Source organism: Herpailurus yagouaroundi, unplaced genomic scaffold (assembly GCF_014898765.1).
Source record: "Herpailurus yagouaroundi ecotype Mexico unplaced genomic scaffold, PumYag 28, whole genome shotgun sequence".
NCBI lineage: Eukaryota > Metazoa > Chordata > Mammalia > Carnivora > Felidae > Herpailurus > Herpailurus yagouaroundi.
This window is the reverse complement of record NW_024412376.1, coordinates 84,463,610-84,487,967: the sequence shown is the minus strand read 5'-3', so window position 1 is coordinate 84,487,967 and position 24,358 is coordinate 84,463,610. Positions and strand designations below refer to the sequence as shown.

Genomic DNA, 24,358 nt, shown 5'->3' with positions numbered 1-24,358 from the left:
GCTAGTAAAGCAATACTCAGAGATTGAGAGCTTTGAGGCAATGATTAAAATGAATAGTACAAGTTATCAAATGAAATTGCAAAGCTCATGTAGCTAAAAATAAGATGGTAAAAGTTGAGATTTTTATCAGAAGAGTAGAAAATATGAACATCCTCTATCTCAAGATAGTTAAAATCCTCTTACTTTGTAGAATTAACCCCAAATTCTAAGACACTTGGTTGGGTCTTTACACCAAAATATAGACAACATTAAGGACTTAATCTTTCCTTGCACACTTTATACGTGGCTTAAATTATCAGGCACTCAATCAGGTATTTCACACAGTTGTCTGAAAATTTTATTTTCTCAAACACACTCCCCCAAACATTTTATGAAATGTGATGGAATGCAGCAATGCAACTGAAATATAATACTGTCCAAAAGCCACACATGACTCCATAATGTATAACTTCACTTCATTTGATAACTACATGAATCCCCTTAAAAAGCCGAGATTAAGGGAAAAAGAATCACTCAACAAGAGTTCAGTTCACATTAGCATCAATCACAATAGTGTAAATTTCCCACTAAAGCTGGAAAAATAAAAGGATGAGATTTTTTCTCTTAAATTTTTGTTAAGTTTTCTGATGTACATGAACTTTCAAAGTTAATTAGAATGCTATGACCTTATTTTTTAAAAAAATCACTCTACAGGCTCAAGAACATATTTAAATTTGTATTTTCTTTTAGCACTGCTATTATTTTTTTTTTTTAATTTTTTTTTTCAACGTTTATTTTTGGGACAGAGACAGACAGAGCATGAACAGGGGAGGGGCAGAGAGAGAGGGAGACACAGAATCGGAAACAGGCTCCAGGCTCTGAGCCATCAGCCCAGAGCCCGACGCGGGGCTCGAACTCCCGGACCGCGAGATCGTGACCTGGCTGAAGTCGGGCGCTTAACCGACTGCGCCACCCAGGCGCCCCAGCACTGCTATTATTTTATTTCTTTAAATATTTCTAAAAGAAAACTGGTTTAGCTGTCCAGTTTTCCTGGAACAGTATGTTGTTTCGTTTAACCCACTAATTCATTCAGGTATTTCTACTGATTCACCTGGAAAGGGGATATCAGAGAACATTTTTAAAAAGAATGATCATTTTAGCGGTTTTATTCAACAGGTGCTATAAAATTCACTACATTCAGAAAAAAAATCTTTAAATAAAAGAACACTGCCACTCTAACTGGCATCCCCTCACATACTAAAAAAAAACTACCAAAGATGCATTTGTGTTCCATTAACTGAGTATGAAGCAAAATCATTAAAATATTACAGCTGTTAGACTAGAAATCAAATAGGTTCATACTCAATATACAGGCACCAAAAACTTCAATTTCCAGCTTATTTTTCTAATTTATATTATGGATTGAATTACAGACAGCTTATTCCTATTAGACTAATTGAATTACTCAATGGTGAATAGATTTTTAGCTCAGAATTTTGTAAGGATAACTTGCTATAAATCACTATTCTACCTGCTGCTATATTTCTGCTCACTGTTGCATATGGCCAAACAGATCATGCTCTGATCAAATAAGTGTGCTGTAATCTACTTATATGTTTAAGAGTTGGCAATCAGGTTAAAAGGCACGAAGCTTCATTTTAGTAGTATTTTTTTTTTATTACTCATTTGTAGAAGAACCCATTTACTTGAGATCCTGCTTAAATGATAACTAAGAAAAAAGTAAAATTTCCATGGGGGACAAAACAGGTGGGTCTTCTTCTTCATAAATCTGAGCAACCTTCAATGACAGATATATAAACATTTGAGGGGCTTATAATTATTGGAATTGCAAATGACGTAAGTGCAATTTACTGTTGAAGACCCTTTCTGTTTAATATCTACATAGCCATTTCCTCATATTTTCTTTAAAATCTATCAGTATAGCATTTCATTTCTATGCATGGCTTAGCAATTCATAAAACTAAATAGCAAACTGATACTCTACACCAGTTCATTTATCTCAATATATATTCTGGAATATAATGGCAATATTAAAAATATCAATTCCCTCTAAGCTGATAATGCTACAAGATTTACACAAAGTTAAACAGCTTTTGTTTTTTCTTTTCTTTTTGAAAAAGTTTCATTGCTTGAACTCCACCAACATTCGACATCTGACAAGGAAAACGTAATTTTCTCATAGGACATTTATTCTATCAGTTTAAACTAAAGTGTCTCATGGAGCTAAATGCTGAAAGAATTTAAATAAAAATGTAGTAACCCGTATGTACACAAAATGATCATTCCAGAAATATTTACATGACAAAAGGAAACATGGAGAACTACTAAAACTGGAAACTGCCACAGGTGTGATAATCCTTTCTCACAACATTTTATTTAGGAATAATGTAGTACGCTTTTAAAGTGAAAATAACTGCAGAAGCATAACGAAAATGTTACTTTTAGTTTTCAGTTCCTTACTATTTAAAGGAGCCAGTAGGTCACAAACAGTCCAAGATTTCAGGGACCAACCATTCAGTTTCGTTGTTAACATCCAATCTTTTTCTTTAGCTCTCATGATGAAACTAAACTTACTTACGGAAGAAATTAAGAGTACACTAGAAGGTATAAACACAATCCCAGTTCATCCTCCTTTATAAATACTGGTCAGCCGCTCCAATTCTTTACAGTTGTCCATGCTCAAGGCATCTGCCTTCCTTCGGAGACGATCATCACGGTATACTTTTGCGGCATACTGCATATCTGTTTCTGTTAACAAACAAAAACATTTTGCTAAGTAGATACTAATTTAGGTCACCTAGTTATTTAAACCGAAATGATGGTTAATAGAAGCCCTTCAATACATTTCTATTAACTGACTTTTTTTTTTTTTTTTTAAGAAAGAAATCCAAGTATTCCTCCTAAAAGCCTTTGGAAGCCTAGCATGTAAAACCAACACAGAGCTGTTCTGGGAAGAAAATGAAAATAAAATCCTATCAACCATTTCCCTCACTCCTGTCTCCAGTGGTTTAAAAACTACTGCTCTAGGGGCGCCTGGGTGGCGCAGTCAGTTAAGCGTCCGACTTCAGCCAGGTCACGATCTCGCGGTCCGTGAGTTTGAGCCCCGCGTCAGGCTCTGGGCGGATGGCTCGGAGCCTGGAGCCTGTTTCCGATTCTGTGTCTCCCTCTCTCTCTGCCCCTCCCCCGTTCATGCTCTGTCTCTCTCTGTCCCAAAAATAAATAAATGTTGAAAAAAAATTAAAAAAAATAAAAATAAAAATTACTGCTCTAAAGCATCGTCTGGACCTTTCATCCTGAAGATACCATATGCTATTCAATCCTGCTAGTGGTTGTTTTTGCTGTGACCTCTTGTTAAGGGTTCAGATTAATTCATTATGCCAGGACTTGAGTAGAAAAAATTGAAATCTTGTCCTGAGTTCACTTGAATTAAAAAAAAAAAAAATCTTGGGGCACCTGGGTGGCTCAGTAGGTTAAGCATCTGACTCTTGATTTTGGCTCAGGTCATGATCTCACAGTTCATGAGTTTGAGCCCCCCATCAGGCTCTGCGCTGACAGTGCAGAGCCTGCTTGGAATTCTGTCGCCCTTTCTGTGCCCCTCCCCTGCTTGCTCTCTGTCTCTCAAAATAAATAAAAATAAACTTTAAAAAAATATATAATAAAAAAATAAAAATTAAATTTAAAAAATCTTACTGAAGGAACACATAACAGAAAATAGCTTGCTACAGCATCATAGTAGTGGTATTTAGCAAATAAGTACTAAGATGTTCTTCAGTATGTGGATAGCATTACTAAAAAGAACAAATGGGAATCTTCCGAGAGATCTTCCGGGAACTATTCCTTGCTATCTTCCCGTTACTCTCAGTCATTTCACTGTTTATTAACACTTCCAAAGGGTGGGGGCACTTAGGAAAAAAATGTAACAAGACCCAGAAAAAAGTCACTTACTTTCTGGAAAACAATGGCCAAAGTAAAAGACATCAGTCAGGACCACATTCAAGATAATACTCACAGTAAGAGTGTATTCTACTGGCAAAGATCTTCAGAACAGATCTTTATTCCGTCAATCCAGCTAGGATTTAACAACTCAGTCAAAATCGCTCCATCCCTTTTATTTACAAATGAAGCATTTGTGAAATCCTTTCGCAGATGTTTCTTCCCAGATGAGGTAGATAAAACAAAGTTCACAGGGCTAGTCAACAGCAGGGTCTAGATTCCAAGCCAAACCTCCAAACTGCTACCCTTTTATTCTTTCCATTACTTCAAATTATTGCTTGTGTTTTATAAAACACCTACTTTACCAATCTAGACATTACACAGTGTTAAAAGTGACTACAGAACAGAAAAACTCTGGTAAAAAGAAATCTATTGGCCAACAACCTTTTTGATGACATCAATTTATAAAACAAGATGAACTTATCCCAATCAACAAGTAAAACTTTCAATCAATGGATTAATTAGTGTCATACCGAGCTCCTCCCACTTCCATCTTCACTTAAATTTGTTAAATCTCATTTTGAAAATTTCAAACCCACATTAAAGTGTACTGAAACGAACGAACGCTCTAAAACCCTTTAGACCTTGATTGACCAATTCTTCACCTTTTGTCAAATCTGCTTCAGCTCTCTCAATAATAAAGGCTGTTACTGTTGTGGTGGTGATTATTACTTTACAAAACCTTTTGAGAATAAGGTGCAGACGTCATGACTTTTCATTCCTAATTACTTCAGCATGTTTCTCCTAACAAGAGCATTCTCTTACATAACCACAATACAATTTTCAAATTCAGAAATTCAACAACAGTAGAATCCTCTTATCTAATGTACAGTCCATGCTCAAATTTCACCTGTCGTCCCAAGGATGTCCACTACAGCCATTTCCTCCCCTCCCCGCCCAGGAGCCAATCCAGGATCATACACTGTATTTAGTTGTCATTTCTTTTTAGTCTCTAAGTCTTTAGTCTTTTTGTCTTGTTCCACTGATACTCTTGAATGCAACCAAGTGGTTTTGTAAATAATGACTTACTAAAATCAGATTTTAGTTAAAATTTCCTTCCGATAGTAACTTTAAAAGACACACATGTTAACTGTGTACAATATAGCTGCAGACAACTTGGTAAACAGAACAGATTCAAAGTCTGTGAACATTAATACCAATCCTGCCAGATTACTAAAAGATTAAACTAAAGTATGCCAAGCAAAAACACTTGGTTCATAGTATGGATAGAATAAAAAATGATTATAAATACCATAAGTAATACTATTGAACACTTACAGATGCAAGATATTATGTTAAGTGTAACATATATGATCTGTTATGGTCCACATTTTAATGATGAGATAATTATGATTTAGAGAGGTTAAGTAACTTGGTCTGGGTCACATATTGGTGGAGCCAGGATCTTATCTTGCAAGGCAGTCTCAGAGCCTTCACTCTTACCATAACATTACACTATCTTCCACAAACATGAATATCTTTTCCTTCCTTCTTTCTATTTATTCAGCCAATTTCCCAATTATTTAAGGTAACAGAATTTAAGTATGCATAATCCCCAAATCACCCATATGTGGTTGAAGATTAGAATTCGTATTTGAAAGGTGATAGATCTAATGTGTTAGTCGTTCTTTTAACACAAAATACGCAGGTCTTTCGTACATTCATTCTTATGAATTCATTAATCTTTCATCCAATTATTCATATATCCATCAAAAGTTTACGATATGCCAAGATATGCCAAGGATTGTGCAAGGCACTAGAGACCAAAAAGTGAAATAAAATGAAATAAATAATATTTGGTGTGCTCTGTCCTTAAGACCTTCCGCTAATGGAGTTTCTCAGCCTCAGTGATATCGATATTTTGGTCCAGAGAACTCTGTTGTGGGGGCTGTCCCCTGCACTGCAGGATGTTTAGCAGACCACGGCCCCAGTCTGGTCTGTTGGATGCCAGCAGCAATCTCTCCCACCCCCACCCCATAGTGACACACACAAAGTTTCCAGACATTACCAAACATATTGTGAAGCAGGGGCAAATCATTTCCAGTTGAAAACCAATAGTCTAGGGGCGCCTGGATGGCGCAGTCGGTTAAGCGTCCGACTTCAGCCAGGTCACGATCTCGCGGTCCGTGAGTTCGAGCCCCGCGTCGGGCTCTGGGCTGATGGCTCAGAGCCTGGAGCCTGTTTCTGATTCTGTGTCTCCCTCTCTCTCTGCCCCTCCCCCGTTCATGCTCTGTCTCTCTCTGTCCCAAAAATAAATAAACGTTGAAAAAATAAAAAAATTAAAAAAAAAATAAAAAAAAAGAAAACCAATAGTCTAGTATAACCTTCTCCACATTGAGACCAGAAGGATTTCACAGACTCAGACTTGGAAACCAAGAAGGTTTCTAACTTCCACTTTCTCTTCTAACTGCCACTATATAGATGAGGACTCCAAAGTCAGAGACAAGAACTTTCTTGGAAGTATACAAAGGTTATGTTTTATCGACTCTTCCCTACTGGATGGGAGATGATGATAACTGCTACCATTTTTCTGGGCATTTACTCCATGTGAAACACTTTATTGTCTGATTTAATTTTTATGACAAACCCATAAAGTTGGGCATTATTGAGAAGATTACAGAGCACAGTGCCTGGACTGGCTGGTTTGAATCACAGACTACCTCTATGACCCTGGGCAAGTTACTAAATCTCTCTGTGTCTCAGCTTCGTCATATATAAAATGGGTATAATAACTTCAGAGTGGTGTTGTGGAAATTAAATAAGTTAATATATATAAAGTGCTTGGGACAGTGACTGAAACTAAGGATTATACAAATGACACTTAGTTCCTCTTCCCACTAGTCAGCATCATCCATTTCACACCTGAGGGAGGAAATTCATGAAGGTTAGAATATTTGGCCCTAATCACTCAGCGAAAAATTACAGAGCTGGGATTCAACTTTAGTTTGTTTAACCCCAAAGTCTACTTTATATGGTCTACATTATTATATGTAACAGTCAGAAAAACAATAACCGTAACAACACTAGATTCACATGCACCATCTCTGCAAATTCTTACGGTCAAGCTTTTTATGGGTGGAACTGCTTCTTAAATTAAGGAAGCTGAGGCTGGAAAAGGCTAAACAAATTGATTAAGTGTTCCCAAGGACTTCACGTACAGAATAAAACAAAATGTCAACAAAACTCATTATACATTAAGTGTTAAATGCTTAAGCTAAATTAATGAAGAGTTTCAAACTTCACTCTGAAACAGGATGCATATTAAAATCGATGACATAACAAATGTACCAGAATTTTTTCTTTTCTAGTGATACATAAAATAATGATGCATGTTACAATTGACAACATCTTAAATACAATGAAATTTGGAATTATTCACTTATTCAACCAAATATTTACTGATAACAATACATACCATTTATTAAGTGCTTTCTATGTAAACTATGTGTTTATACTATTATAAGGCCACATGTACATTAAAATGTATTGTCGTATTCAAGTACTGAGCTCCAATTATGTGCCAGGCAATTCCAGAACATTTCTGGAGGAGGGAAATCTACAATAATCAATTCCAAAGACTCTGAATAAGTTTTTAAATGTTAAACATTTCATAAACTTACTTTGTTGTCTTTCTTTCCAGCAATTATTTCGAATATTAGTCACATAATCTTCTTCCACACTCTTTTCTACTTTTTGTAATAACATTCCTTTATATTCATTTTTAAAGTCCTTGTTGACATAATAAACGACACCCAAGTTTTCTGTCTGCATTTTAATAGTTTGCCCTGATCCACTGCAAAAGAAATGCTTGATCATTATTTTTTTTAATTAAAATTGTACATTCTGATCCTGCTACTACAAACCAAGTTAACAAAACAACTAAAAATAATTAAAAAGTTAACATTAGTAATCATTTGTTTACATTTTTTCAAATTGCCTAAAACCACCATTCATGTAATAAAAAAGTAATCCTATTTTAATATAGATTCTTATAAGTTCTTTCAATTCTTAGTTAATTAAAATCTTATTTAGAAGAAAGGAAAAGTTATTTCTTATTTTTACACCAATCTGCTTTTAATACTGTAAAATCACTGGCAATATGATTTTATCAGTTTCTTGTATGTTCACTGTATTACACTAAAGTTTTCTAGAATGGATGCTGCATTAAATTTCCTTTATGTCCTGATCTTATATAAAGTATATTGCGGAAAAATACCTCATATACCAAAAAAGTAATATTTGTTTTTATTTAATTAACATGTCATAAACAAAAGAGTGAAGTGGTTTACCCCTCAATGATACAAATCTATGTAACATCAATTATAATTCTACTTTTGTCTTTCAAACTATTTTTTGTCTTTGATCTCATCATATTACCTATTACATAAATTGCTATTAAGCTCAAATACAGTACTTCTGTCTTTATCCACAATAGAACAGAAATGTAAACTAACAAGATAATACAAATTTATTACTTGAGCAACGATTTTTTTAAATTAGAAATTTTAAAATCTGGTACACTTGTAGCAATAGAAAATTACTTAAAAGCTAAAGAGAGCACAAGGTCCTTTAAAGGAAGCTAGATAAGAAACAATATTTTTGTGTGTGTGTAAAACTTAGCTACTTACGATCTGGGATATAAGGAATAAGGAGGATTAGAGACCATCAATTGGCTTAATAATGACACGAGGATCAATACAATAATGGGCATCAGCTGGATAAACACAGAAAAACCTCCCTATAAAAAAATCATCAAAAAACAACAAATTGTAATATAACTGTAGTTGTCAATAATCCAACAGTTGTCATATATTTTTAGAGGCAGAAAGGACATTTGACATCATCTGGCTCGGTGCTTTCAAATCTGCCTGATCATACCAGCTTCCTGGAGTGATTCTTAAAAATACCACTTTCCAGGTGGAGATATGCAGATATGTAGATCTGTAGATATCCTGATTTGGAAAACACTGATATGAACTGATCTCATGTAACAGATGAAGAAGTTCTCTCTCTTGCAAAACTATTTTTCCCTTGAATTTCAGAGTGGTACATGAAGCAGACGAGTGTCAGAGCTGGGGCCCATGCCTTTTGATTTCTAGTCCAGCGTTCTTTCTATTTACCTTTCCACTTCATGTAATTTAAGTGCTATATGCAATTGGGTATAACTGTATTAGAACAAGGAAAGTAACTTCTAACTTAAGTTTTTCAGTATTAATTCTAAATTCTTTAGGACCAACAACGAGAAGCTTTCTTCAAAGCATGCACTCTGCAGGGGTATCTTCATCAGAATCATAGAACACCAAACTCCAAGGTATCATTTTGCCCACCACCCTCTTACCTTGACTTCTACCCCTGCTCCCGCAATATCCCTGAAGGACTGTCTAGTCTCTATTGAATACCTCTGGTAAGGGAAAACTCATTACTTCCTTTTAAAACAACTTGCCCTATTTTCAGACAACCCTAATTGCTTTTCCTGAACTGAAATGTGCCATTTTGAAGATTTCTAATCATATCATAAACATACATCTCCTCTTTCTTCTTCTCGTTCATGTCCACTATGTCGATGCTGATGTTGATGGCTATAACCAGCTCGTCCATTTGAAAATGAATGTACGCTACCTAAAAAATTAAAAGCAAGGTAAAACTAAGGAGAGAAACTGTGATCAGAAAAATGATATATTTTTTACATTTTTATTTAATTTTTAAAAGTTACTAAAATAATACATGTTTGAGTAGGGAATGCTTATTGCCCTTTCCTCCTGTGAGTAAAGGGTGGATAGAAACAGCGATGATCCTTCCCAGACTTTGCTTCCTTGGAGATGGAAGTTCTTTATGAAAACCTAAATAAGAGTCCTCCCTAATATTGCATCCATAGAGGACTTTGTTGTGGTTGGTTGTTTTTACAAATCTTGGGTCTTACTCTCAAACTCTGCTTTCTGCATTTATCAATGAATCACAAATACCTCTAGAAATCAAGACAGTGCTAGAACTTATTAAAAACAAAAAAACCAAACAGCTGTATAATAGAATATGGTAGAGGTGAACCACAATTTATTCAAGTATTCTCCTGCTGATAGACAATCAGATTGTTTTCAAATAAGGTGACCAATCAGAAAGAGCTACCTCTGACAAAGTAAATTATGTCATAACAAGCAAAAGAACTGTAACTCAACTATCTGAAACTTGACTATTAACCCGAAAGATTCTTGATTGTTCCCACATATTTACCATCAAAATTACTAGTCTGGATAACTTTTCTGTGAGAAGTAATTATACGTCATAATATGTCAAAATACATGTTGTATTTTCATTCATTAATTTGCATTTACACATTCTCTTTCCTTCAAGGATGCTTTACAAAATGCCCTGTCAACGACCATAATCTTTCTCAATAATATTCAGGCAGGGCCATCAGGCCAAATTATATTGCTACATTCATGAAGATTCTCCTAATTTTGAATCGAATGTTTAACTTAGTACCTTAAATAAATGATGTCAACATTACTGGAGCTATAATTTTAACTATCTTACAGGAGCTATACAGTTAGAGAACATTAATTCTCACACAACTCAGAGTAAATAAAGTAGCATTCAATACAACTTATGCTGGTACTATAAAATCTATTCATTTAGTAGTACTTCTACAATATTTTACTTTGATAGCCTAATTCAACCAATTATTTCTATCTTAAAATAATTTTATTTTATTTTTTTTAATTTTTTTTAATGTTTTTTATTTATTTTTGAGACAGAGAGAGACAGAGCATGAACGGGGGAGGGGCAGAGAGAGAGGGAGACACAGAATCGGAAGCAGGCTCCAGGCTCTGAGCCATCAGCCCAGAGCCCAACGCGGGGCTCGAACTCACGGACCGCGAGATCGTGACCTGAGCCGAAGTCGGACGCTTAACCGACTGAGCCACCCAGGCGCCCCTATCTTAAAATAATTTTAAAAACCCACTTACTTTATATATAACCTATGAATCAAACATTTTAATATTTCAATGAAAAGTACCTCTACATATATCCAAACTAGCAATTTATAACGCGATGAATGAAATGTCTACAAAGATCTTCAGAGAACCAATGTCAAATTGTCATCTAGGGTATATGATACCTCCTGTAATTGTAATAGCACTTAATTAAGACACTGCCACTGGATCTCCTATTTATATATCCTTTCTTCAGCTTTATATAAAATAGAGAATATCTGTACTCATTTCTTTTTTAAAAAAATTAAAACATGTTCTAGAAAAAAGTCAGACTTACATTGAAGGTAATAAATCTAACATTTTTTTCTACCTTCATGAAAAGTCATCGGAGGATCCTAATACTGTTAAGAAATGTAGCGGAGAAAGTAGATAAATCTCTACGTAGCCTAATTGGAGGTGAGAATCTCTAGCTTCATTAAATATAATATTTATAACTAACATTAAAATACCTGAAGGAAATCCACCACCAAAGAATATATTAAACAAGTCTTCTGGAGTTATATCAGCTTCACAACCTCTATGGAAATTAAATCTACCATTGTTCTGGTGATTACATGCTTGTTCTTCATTGCCCGTGAGGTCATATTGTTTTCGTTTTTCTGGATTGCTTAAAACAGCATAAGCATTTCCAATCTCTGAAAAGGTAATGAGTAACAGTTGGTAAGCAAAGTTTTTATACTATAAAAGACTTCCCCATATAAAAGCTACTGCCATGTTAACCAAAAAACAAACAAAAAAACCCCCACATATACAGACAAGAAACAAAAAAAACCCAACAAATCCTACTTAAGGCTAATCAAGAAATAGTAAAACAGTTAATAACTTATTTTCGTATATATTTTTTAAAAAGACATACATTGCCTGCCATTACACATATTATTACCTCCCATTCAAATTTTTATGAGATGGTAAGTCTCCTTACTATCTTGCATATAAAGGAATGTACATCCTGCTTTCTTACTACTAATGGTCCATCCCCTAATATCCTACTTCTTCCTTTTGAATACCCTAATTTAGTCATTCATTAGAGCTACTCAAACCAATAATAGTAACAGTAGTGACCAACTGCCAGGCTTTGAACACAGTATCTTATTACATTATTCATTATTATCCCTAAATTACAGATGAGCCTCCTGAGCCTCAAAAAGGTTAAGAAACTTGTTCAAGGTCAAAATGTTAGCGCAGTAAGTATACTCTATGCAACCTACACTGTTGCACATGCCAGCCCACAATGTGCTATTTTTCATTCTATTCATGAACAATTTATTCCTCTTAACACTGGAAACTCCATGAGGGTATGGACAATGTCTATGTTTTCACTGCAGTATCCCCATGGTGCACTTGTGAAATCTGAATTTGCTTCTGAATGGATCCAGATGGTCTCTAGTGTTCCTATCTCACTTCACTAAGTTTGTGGTATTTATTTATAAAGAATTCTATTTCCCTTCTCATACTCCCACGTCCAAAAGAGGCAATGGTATGTTGGTTACAAAAATGTCTTTTTGAGGTAATTTACAAAAGCTGTAATGCTTTGATCCAAGCAGGAATTACCCTATTCTCATTCTGACACTTCTAATAATCATTTCATAAATACAGCTTGCTTCTTAAAGTTGATTGTAAACCTTTCGCAATATGGGGTATTTTAAAAACACTTTTTGGGTCCCATGTGGCAGCTGCCATAGGTACTGTGCAAGCAAATAGATGCTCATTAGTTATTTTTGGATGATTAGATATCACACTGAAATTAATTATACACATATACTCTGGAACTTTTCTTCTTATAGAGATTCTAAAACTAAAACCTGGGATTCAGAGATAGCTTGCAGGTGGTCTGTGAATCCCAGTATATGAAAAATTAGTTTGATGGTCCATTTATCTAAGGAGATAATCCAAACCTTTCTTTAGATTCTCAAATAGATCTATGACTCAGAAATATAGCCACGATTTATAATGTTGCTCTAACGGGAAAGCATGATCAGAGATCCAAACAATGTACTTACAAACAACATCAAGGTATTAAACCATACCTAAAAGAGAAGCATATCTATCAATATCTGCCAAAGTTGTACTTCCAGTAACATCAGTTGTTATTTCCAATAATATCAGTCTATATACAAATAGACTATTCCAAGTAATTTCATAATGCTGTTACTTTTTACATCATTGATATATTGGCATCTCAATCCTATTTTAAAACAGGTTTTGTTTTTTAAAAAAGTAATTTCCAAACAGCAAGCTATTTTAGAAAATCTATGTGAAATACTGTCATAACCCATAATTGTATATGTAAGACAATTTATTCTAATTTTCTATTCATTTACTTTGTTCTATACCCATAATAAAAATTGTTTTTCAGTTCCTTATTACCTAAAAAATTAAGCCCAAAATTTATTTTGGTATTCAAAAGCTGTACAAAATACATTTCTACCCCAGTCTCACTTACTTCACCAAAGGTAACTTCCACCATATTCTCTTCTCTTTAATTTAACTTCTATTCTTTTTTTTTTTTTCTTAGAGAGAGAAAGAGGGCTCAAGTGAGTGAGGGGCAGAGAGAGAGGGAGAGAGAGAAAGAGAATCCCATGAGAGGCAGAGAGAGAGAGAGAGAGAGAGAGAGACAGTGGAGGGGGAGAGGGAGGGAGAGAGACAGAGAGAGAGAGAATATCCCATGAGGGCCAGAGAGAGAGAGAGAGAGAAGTGGGGCTAACCCAAAGTGGGGCTCCCGCTCACCCAAAGTGGGACAAGGGCTCACCCGAAGTGGGGCTTGAACTCACAAACCGTGAGATTATGACTTGAGCGGAAGTCAGATTTTAACTGACTGAGCCACCCAGGCGCCCCTTATCAAATTTTCATTCTGAGGTAACTTTAAACTTACATGAGGTTGTAAGAAATAATACAGAGAGATCCTTTGTACCTGCTACCGAATTTCTCCAAGAGCAATATCTTGTAAAATTAAAGTACTATCACAAATAGGATATCGATACTGATATAATCAGGATATCGGACATTTCCACTAGCATCCTCTCATTGCCCTTGTAAAACCACACCCATTTCCTTCCCTTCCATCCCCTCTTTAATCCCTAACGACCACTAATCTAGTCTCTAGTTCTGTATTTTTGGCATTTCAGGAATATTATATAAGAAGAATAATACAGCATATAAATGGAATGAAACCATTTGGGATTGGCTTTTCTCAATTAGCATAATTCTTTGGCGATCAATCCAGGTTGTTAGGTAAGCCAAAACCATAGTCTCTCCTTTACCTCCAATCCATGGTTTCAGTTACCCTTAATCAACCATGGTGTGGAAGCAGATGATCCTCCTTCTGACTTATCATCAGATGTCAATAGTAGCCTGATGCTGCATCACTATGCCTACCTCACTCATCTCACTTCATCTTATCATGTAGGCATTTCATCATCTCACATCATCACAACAAGGGTGAATGCAGTACAATAAGATATTTAGAGAGGGGGGGGGGGGAGAGAGACACCACATTTATGTAACTTTCATTATAGTATGTTGTTAAAATTGTATTTTATTGTTATTGTTGTTAATATCTTACTGTGCCTAATTTATAAAATTACACTTTATCACAGGTATGTATGTATAGAAAAAACACCCACAGTATATATAGGGTTCAGTACTATCTGTGGTTTCAAAAGTCCACTGGGGGTCTTGGAACATCACCCCTGCAGGTAAGAAGGGACTACTACAGTTCATTCCTTCTCATTGATGAGTAGTACTTCATGGTATGGATGTCCCACTGTTTGTTTCGTCATTCACCCACTGAATGGGTTGTTTCTAGTTTTTGGTATTATGAATAAAACTGCTATTTACATTCATGTACAGGTTTACGTGTGAACATAAACTTTCATTTCTCTAGGATAGATGTCCAGGAACGCAACTGCTGGGTTGTATGGTCGCTGAATATTTAGTTTTTTGAGAACCTGCCAAACTAACCATTTTACAGAATGACTGTGTCATGTTACATCCCATCCACCATGTATGAGTGATCCAGTTTTCCACATCCACATCTAACACCAAAGATGTTGTCACTTTTTTTTTTAATTTCTTTAACGTTTTATTTATTTTTGAGAGAGAGAGAGAGAGAGAGAGAGAGAGAGACAGAGCAAATGGGGGACGCGCAGAGAGAGAGAGACACAGAATCTGAAGTAGCCTCCAGGCTCAGAGCTATCATCACAGAGCCAGACGCGGGGCTTGAACTCACGAACTATGAGATCATGACCTGAGCCGAAGTTGGCGGCTTAACCAACTGAGCCGCTGGGCGCCCCGTCACTATTTTTTATTTTAGTCATCAGTGATATCTCATTTGGTTTTACTTTACACTATCTCTAAAGGCTAATGAATGATGTTAAATATCTTTTCATTGCTTATTTTCCATTTGTATCTTTCCATTTGTCATCTTCAGTGAAATGTCTTTTACTCATTTTCTTTATTGAATTGTCTGTTTTTAAATTTTTGAGTCTGAGGAGTTCTTTATATATTTTAGATAGTAGTCTTTTCCAGATATGTGTTTGGCAAATATTTTCTCCCATCCTGGTATTTGTCTTTTCATCCTTCATAAGGTCTCTACAGAGCAAACTTTAAAAAAAAAAAAAAAAATTATGAAATCCAAATTATCAACTTTTCCTTTTATAAGCTGTGCTTTTGGTGTTAAGTATAAGAAATTATTGTCTAGCCTAAGATCCTAAAGATTTGCTCCCATGATTTTTGCTAAGAGTTAAAAAGCGTTTTATAGTTTATGATTTATTTCAAGTTCATTCTTGCAAAAAGTATAAGATTTAGGTCAAAGTTAACTCTTTTCAACTATGAATATCTAATTGCTCCAAAACCATTTGCTGAAAAGTCTATCCTTCCTCTGTTAAATTGCTTTTGCACCTTTGTCAAAAGCCAGTTAGGTATATTTGTATGGGTCAATACTGGGGCTTCCCATGCTGTTCCACTAATCTATTTGTCTATCCCTCTGCCAATACCACACTCTTTTGACCACTGTAGCTATAAAGTTAGCCCTGAAATTAGATAAACTGATGACTCCACTCCATTCTTTTAGTAAATTGTTCTTATTTATTCAGGTTCTTTATCTTTCCATATGAGTTCTAGAGCAAACTTACTTTAATCTACAAAAAAAAAAAAAAGGCTTCCTAGGATTTTGACAGGAACTGTGTTAAATACGCATATCAATTTGATGACACCTGACATCTTTACTATGCTGTCTTCCAATCCGTGAACATGATATATTGTTCTATTTATTTACATCTTCTCTGATTTCTTTCACTAGTATTAAATAGCATTCAGCATAAAAATCCTGTAAAAGGTTTGTTAAATTTACACCTAAGTATTTCTTGTGTGTATGTGTTTGATTACATTGATTCTATTTTCAGGAAGAGACCGTAGAATTAGTTTAGATTTTTCTTTAAAAGTTCTGTAGGATTCTCCAGGAAAGGCATCTGAGTTATTTTTGGGAGTTTCTGATTACTAATCTAATGAATTTTTAATTTGTATCTATATATTCACTGCTAGTATACTGAAATGTACCAAATATTTCTAAAGAGAAAAACTGCTTTTTGTATCCTAAAATCTTGCAGAATATATATATCAATTCTAAAAATATCGGGGTGAGGTACATTCTTGAGATTTTTTATAATTAGATCATTTGTAAACAGGGACAGTTTTATCTCTTTCCTATAATATTTATCTCTTTTATTTTCTCACCTTAATGCACTGACTAGAATTTCCAACACTATACTGAATAAGTGTGGTGAAAGGAAACATTCTAGCTTTGTTCTCAATCTTGGGGGGAAGCATTCAGTCTTTTACCATTAAGTATAGTGTTTTCTGTAGTTGCTCTTTTATCAATTTGACGCAAGGCCTTTCTATTCCTATTTATTCTGTCAGGGCTTTTTTTCTGTTAATTTTTATCACAAATGAGTGGTGAAATTTTTCAAATGCTTTTCCCACACTGATTGATACAATCATGAGATTTTTCTTCTTTAGCCTGTTAATATAGTGGGTCACACTGATTTTTCAAACATCAGCCTTGCATTCTTGGAATAAACTCTACTTGGTCAGGGTGTATAACTATATATACAGTATAGGTATTGTTCAAACGGTCTCTGAAATACTTGGGAGTCTTTGAAGATAAAGTAGACGGGGTATATTTTGAAGACAACCACATCAGACAGAAGGAAAGGGATCCATTTCATTCAAATATTTTTTTAAAGTATGTTCATATATACTGTGCAATTTACTCTCTAGATGTAAACAAAATATTCCCTGCTTTGAGAAACTTCAGTTACAATCCTAACTGTAAAGAACTTAAGAGTTCGTTTAGTCTATCCTCCTTGATAGCAACCTATCTTTTATTTTTAAAGCTTTACAAAACACACAAATGAAGGGGTACCTGGCTGGCTCACCCAGTAAAGTGTGTGACTCTTGATCGTGAGTTCAAGCCCCACATTGGGCATTGAGCTTATTTAAAAAACAAAACAAAACAAAAGACCCACACAAATGAAAATATCTCTTCTCTCTAATTTAATTCCCGAAACTGATTACCTCCTCTTTTTTATTCTTGAAGGAAATAAAAAGCAAATGGTGTCCATCTTCTGTAAAATGTCTTTTGGCAGTTACAGAGCAATCAATCTATACTTACCTTTCATACAAAAGAAAAAACTATAATATTTGCTTAAAACAAAGTGCTTAGTATCCCAAAAACAGAAGTTAGGATCAATTGGTTAAAAATAAAATAAAATGAGGGGCGCCTGTGTGGCTCAGTCTGTTAAGTGACCGACTCTTGGTTTTGGCTCAGGCCATGAGATCGAGCCTTTCGTTGGGCTCCGCGCTGACAGTGCAGAGACTGCTTGAGATTCTCTCTCTCCCTCTCTCTCCCTGCCCCTCCCCTGCTCTCTCTCTCAAAATAAATAAATAAACTTAAGAGGATTCAGAAGATAATGAAAAGATCCTGGGTGCTGAATAAATGATTTCTGTATGATGACACTAGCCGTAATGTCTTCTAATTAACTACCTCTGCACACCAAGCATCTGTGAATTACAACCTAGTTTTCCACCCACTCAATGAAAAACGCGCTCATCAACCAATTCCCTATTCTGATCCTCTTTGGGATTAATAAATTGGCATTCTGATTTACAGATAACCTCCTGTGTACTGAATAATGTGAGCCTCTCCTCTAGAGAGGAACCACCTCCCAGCATGTTGATAAATATTAAGTTTCTAGTTTGCAAAGCGGAGCATTAGACTCTGAAATGTACCACATCAAAGTATAATCACCTTTGTCAAGTTCCTTCCGAATGTCTAGCTGGAGTGACGTTTATACTGCTCACCTCTTCGAAATGTAACATAACATGTAAAAATATTGGTAGATCCACTCACTGTTATTTCAAGACTAATAATGCTAACACGACTTCAATATGAAGTGAGAGGAACGAGCAGTTTAACATTTTTAATATTAATGAAGAATTAAAACTGGAATCACTTAGCAGATCACAAACATGCAAAGAACTCACTGCCAAGATATTTTTCACTATTTAAAAGCACCAACAATTTGGGGTGCTTGGCTGGCTCAGCTGGAAGACCGTGCGACTCTTGATCTCCAAGTCATGAGTTTGAGCCCCATGTTGGGTGTAGAGATTACTTAAATAAAACTGAAAACAACAACAACAATTTTAAATTAAATGACTTTAATTCATAATGTGGAAAAAAATTATTTTTTTTCCACATTATGTGCTAAAGTTAGTGCTTTGGAGTAAAGAAACATTTTCTCTATTTTCAAGATGCCACTTTTAACTGAAGAAAACAGAGAAGGTGCTCAGTGTCACAGGGATATTTTACTTCTACCGGCGCCACTTTGGCAGCTGCTTTTATTGGAATATATTAATTGCCAAAATACATTGGACTTGGCAGCTTCCTTCAAGAAATAAAACTGTTTTGTAAATAATATCAACAGTATTTTGTGAAAGACCAATGGAATCATCTATGTTTTAGGAGCATTTTAAAAATTAGTGTCTCCATCCTGTTATTCCAAGACCCCAGTGTTTCACTGCAAACATGATATGCTGACTGTAAAAATGCCTAATTCTCAAGAAGAACAATCACAAATTAAAAAAAAATTTTTTTTATGTTTGTTTATTTTTGAGAGAGAGAGAGAGGCAGAGCACAAGCAAGGGAAGGGCAGAGAGAGAGACACAGAATCCAAAGCAGGCTCCAGGCTCTGAGCTGTTATCACAGAGCCCGACGTGGGGCTCAAACCCACAAACAGCAAAATCATGACCTGAGCTGAAGTCAGACACTTAACCGACCAAGCCACCAGGCTCCTGGGGGCAATGACAAATTTAAGCATTTTCCTATGAATTAGAAGTTAACTACTATGAACAAACTGCATGTAACAAAATACGAAATTATAAAATGAGGTGACATTCATTCATGAAACCGGCAACAACAACCACAAAAAACCTTGAAATAATATTAAGAAAATGAGGAAGAATGAGTAGGCAAAAGGAAAAAGACTTTTTTAAGTAAGCTCTATGCCCAAGGTGGGACTCAGATTCATGACCCCAAGATCAAGAGTTGCATACTCCACCAACTGAGCCAGCCAGGTGCCCCAAGATACTAATTCTTAAAAAGAAAAAAAAATCACCATAGTTAGAACCACATACAAAAAAATGCAAAAATTGGCCAGTTAACAGAAATATAACAACACTGGGCAAACAGAAATTCCCAAGCAATTTCCCAATTTTAGACAGTCTCTATTATCCTAAAAACTCGCAAAAGCTATGTTTTGTTTCAGTGCCCTTGGAAACAGATGGTAATGCACTAGAAGCTTATGTATACCACACACTAGTGTAGTAAACTAGAAAGCATGCATGATTATCTAGAAAAGTTACTTACAACTTCGCCCAAACTGGCATTTTGCTCTTTTGAAGCCACACTGTATTTGTTTGGCTCTTGGTATAACAAATTAATAATAAAGTTTTAAAGGATTTTGAGGACACTTGCTTAAGCTGGCTTCTAAATGAACCAGTCTAAAGGCAGAATTTAATATTCTAAAACACTGTAAAGTGGATTCTACAAAGAGCTTAGTAAAACTGCTTTAAAAGGTTTACTTTACTTTTAAAAGCATCTGTTGCTCCAGGTGCATGGTTTTTGTCTGGATGAAACTTCAAAGCAAGCTTTCTATAAGCTTTTTTCAAATCTTCATCACCAGCATCTTTGGTAACTCCAAGTACTTCATAGTAATTTTTACATTTGTTTATGCTGTGAACAAGAGAGTGTGTTATAATGTAAATTTCAAGGAAGAACTTCAGGAAATATCTCTAATTTTTACTTATTAGAATACTAAGAAGAACTGTCTGTGGACTATTTCCTCAGTATCAAATGATAGCTTATCCCATTAAAGGTTATTGCTTCATTCTCTTTTTTGACCACAGACCATTCCCTTAACCTCTTTCCAGCCTATGGAGAGTTGGCCATGAGAATGTCCTTGGTGCATTTTATCCCAACTACAGAGAAGTAGCAAAGCCCGTAACAATCATGGATGAAGGACAGAGCACACACTGAAGCTAGAATGAGAGAGTGAGAATAATTTTATAGTACTCTTAAGTGCACCAAGAAATTCCAAAACTTTTCCCAAGTATGTCGTAGCTAAGGTTAATTTAATACACACTGCATTCCAAGAGTTCTATTGTCACATAATGCAGACCTCACCAAATATCACAGCAATATTTAGTGCATGTAAAACAATTACAAGTACTCTATGGTTTCAACGTCAATGCAAATTAACTCAGTTTGGCTATTCTAAAGAGAATTCATCTGTGTCACTCTAAGAAAGATAAAACCTCATAATAATGTACATCACAGGAGTCAAAAATGTTACACCCAATTTTCATTCTGATGAGCATACTTTTAAAGATTACTGACATAGCTAACTAAAGGTGTTAACAGATTTAAGCCCGCAGTCTTTAAAGAATATGAAGAAATAAAATACTCTGACTGGAGCAGAGAACACTAATAACTTTTAAATGTTAATATTCTCCCCCAAACTTACTAATTTTCCTTCACTAGAATACAGTAACATTTTAAACATCTTCTGTGGAGTACTGTATGACTTTAGATGTGTTCCATGTGTGAGTCGCCTGAAGTAGCAACAGGATAAAGAGCTAAGAAATAATTGTTCACTGGCAGCTAAAGAACTGCAGAGTGACTTAAAGTTCTGAGACATGATTGATCTTATTTTACTACTGAACCTATAAGTCATCACAGTGCTTGATACAGGATAGGTTCTCAGTAAATATTTCTGGAATAAATGAGCCTTAGCCCTCCTTTTATAATGATCGCATTCAGGGGCACCCGGGTGGCTCAGTTGATTAAGCACCTGACTCTTGATTTCAACTCAGGTCATGATCTCATGGCTCATGAGATCGAGCCCCACTTTGGGCTCTGTGCTGACAGCACGGATCCTGCTTGGGATTCTCTCTCTCTCCCTCTCTCGCTGCCCCTCCCTCACACATGCTCCTTTCTCTCTCTCTCTCTCTCTCTCAAAATAAATAAACTTAAAAAAATAATAATGACAGTATTCAACATTTGTTAAATGAACAAAGTAAAAAAAAAAGAGAGAAGACACTGTATAAGATTATAGAAATCTATTTATAATCACACATCAACAAAAATCTGTTTTGCGGTCTTCTTTATGATAAAAATAATTAAAATTGGATGTTTCTACTTTGATAATAATTATTAACATTTTATTCCATAAACATGATATTTCCTTTGTTTAACCAGCAATATTTATTGAGCACCAATTATGTCACAGACAGTGTTCTGGGCACTTGAGATATATTTGTGAATAAAACAGAGAATGCTTCCTGCCTTTGTAGAACCCATTCTCCCAGATATGTTTAGAAACTATGTGACAGAAAAAAAATGAAAGGGGACATTTATAGAACACCTACTGTGTGTCAGGCACAGGTCCACAATCACATATCCATGTTCCAAAATCCATAAAGCTCTGAAAAACGAAAGTTATTCTATAACCAATTTGATGCAGAAACCTGACTGAACTCTTTCAGAGGCAAAATTTGACCTGATTGGATGTGAAGCTGCTATAGGGTTTTCATTTATCCCATTTAGGTGTGAATATGTTGCTGCAGAAATGTTACTATTAGGTTCTGGGCTGCTCACTAGAGGTTAAGTGTTGCTATGTAATGTATAATATATGCTCCTTACTATCTTCCTAAAATATGAACAATTCTGAATTCCAACCTACATTTGGTCCACAAAGATTTCACACAGAGAATTGCAGAATCATATTATACTGGCTATTTTACATAAATTGTTTCATTTCCTCCTCATTAGATGTTATTCCTATTTAACCAATGAGAAAATCAAGGCTTTGAATGGTTAAGTTGCCAAAAGTCATATAACAAAGTAATAGAGGGGAACTGAGTTTATTTTTTCAACAAAAATTTACTGATCAATTACTTTCTGCGGACACTATTTCAGATGCTATAGTGGTGAATAAAATACTGAAAAGAATCACGATTCACATTAAATTTACAATTGGGAGAGGGATGAACAATGAACAAACAAGTAAAATATAAAGTACATCGTATGGTGATAAGTAGAGAAAAATAAAGTGACAAAGGGGACTAGAGAATGGACAAGAAGGCAGCTATTTTAAATAGGATGATGAGGAAAGGCCTCACAAGTAAGGACTCAAACCTTAGTCTGTCTGACTTGAAAATTCTGCCCTCAGAACCACGGTAAGGAAAAGGAACCCTTCAGACACCTGAGTAACCCACCTCTTCCTTTCTATCCACTTTTCCTATCAGTGTTTAAACAGACTTTTCTCTCCCAGGTATTTTCAAATGTTGGTTTTGGTGCCCAGAACGTGCCTTCTCTGCTTCTTGCTTAGTTAGTTTCCACAACTGCTTCAGACCTCAGCTTGGCTTTTCATTTTCTCAAGAATTCCAATTCCTCAAGACTCAGTTTGGTGCTCCTGCTGTATCTTCCCCAAAACCCTCTGGACTTGAGCCCTACCCCGGCAATTACCACAGTGTACTGCACCTACCTGGTCCGAGCCCTCTTCTAGACTATAGACCTCCTGAAGGCAAAGATTATGTCTTGTTCACTATATGTGGTGAATGGATGTATAATAGATGGACGGATGGATGAATGGCCCAATTTGAAGGCAGAAACGGTTAGGATCTAACGGTCAAAGGTGGTAAGTGCTATAATGTAGTTGGCATCAAAAGTTAACTTGGGGGTGCCTGGATGGCTCAGTCGGTTAAGCGTCCGACTTCAGCTCAGGTCACGATCTCGTGGTTCACGAGTTTGAGCCCCGCGTTGGGCTCTGGGCTAACGGCTCAGAGCCTGGAGCCTGCTTCCGATTCTGTGTCTCCCTCTCTCTCTGCCCCTCCCCCGCTCATGCTCTGTCTCTCTCTGTCAATAATAAATAAAACATTAAAAAAAAAAAAGTTAATTTGGAATAGAGGAGAACAGACTGTGGGACAAGGAATAGAGCCAAGAATATGATAGACACTATGTGAATGCAGAAAACAAAAGGCAGTGATAAAACACTAAACAATCCTAAAGTCATTATTACTTGGTTTGCATGCACAAGATGATAAATTATATGCCAGACTAACCCTCCAAAATTGTTTTGTTGAGATTTCCTGAGCATAAAAGGCTAGGCAATAGGAAAAGGCAGCCCAAGAGAGGACTGCTGGATAGGGTAGGAAAATTAGGATGGAATTCGCAATCTTCTGCAGATGTGTCTAAAGCTAAGAATTGTCACAAAAAGAGGTAGAAAAACAATTATTTCACTAATTCTTTTTTTTTAATGTTTATTTATTTTTGAGAGAGAGAGAGACACAGAGCACAAGCGGGGGAGGAGCAGAGACAGAGGGAGACACAGAATCCAAAGCAGGGTTCCAGGCTCTGAGCTGTCAGCACAGAACCTGACATGGGATTTGAACTCACAAACCGTGAGAGCATGACCTGAGCCGAAGTCAGACGCTTAACTGACTGAACCACCCAGGTACCCCTTATTTCACTAATTCTTAAGTGTAGCTAGTTCTACTATATCCTCCTTGCACTGAGTTTTTCAACACATGTTAACAAGAGAAATTTTCTGAGAAGCCAGCAAAGAGGTATAAAGTTGACATCACCAGTGGACAGGCTGCAGACTACTCCATTATTTCAAGTAAGGCTCCAAATACACTCATTTACTTAATATTTCACACATGAATGAATTACCATTCATATATTTATTTCAATTTATATTTTTGATCATTGTGCCTTCACCAACTCAATGCATTTGTCATTCTTTGTATATATATATATA

At 35.7% G+C, this 24,358-nt stretch overlaps 1 protein-coding gene across 2 annotated transcripts in view; it reads right to left on the bottom strand.

Annotated features, from left to right (window-relative positions):
• Positions 1 to 963: 963 nt before the first annotated feature.
• DNAJB14 (DnaJ heat shock protein family (Hsp40) member B14) overlaps positions 964 to 24,358 on the bottom strand; it is a 43,338-nt gene continuing 19,943 nt past the window's right edge. For both annotated transcript variants that reach the window (XM_040477548.1, XM_040477556.1), the window contains 6 exons: positions 20,126 to 20,271; positions 11,432 to 11,617; positions 9,518 to 9,612; positions 8,622 to 8,731; positions 7,614 to 7,786; positions 964 to 2,748 (listed from right to left, as the gene is read on the bottom strand). In XM_040477548.1, the coding sequence (XP_040333482.1) occupies positions 2,624 to 2,748; positions 7,614 to 7,786; positions 8,622 to 8,731; positions 9,518 to 9,612; positions 11,432 to 11,617; positions 20,126 to 20,271 (835 nt within the window). In that variant the 3' untranslated portion in view covers positions 964 to 2,623. The remainder of the gene's footprint in view (positions 2,749 to 7,613; positions 7,787 to 8,621; positions 8,732 to 9,517; positions 9,613 to 11,431; positions 11,618 to 20,125; positions 20,272 to 24,358) is intronic.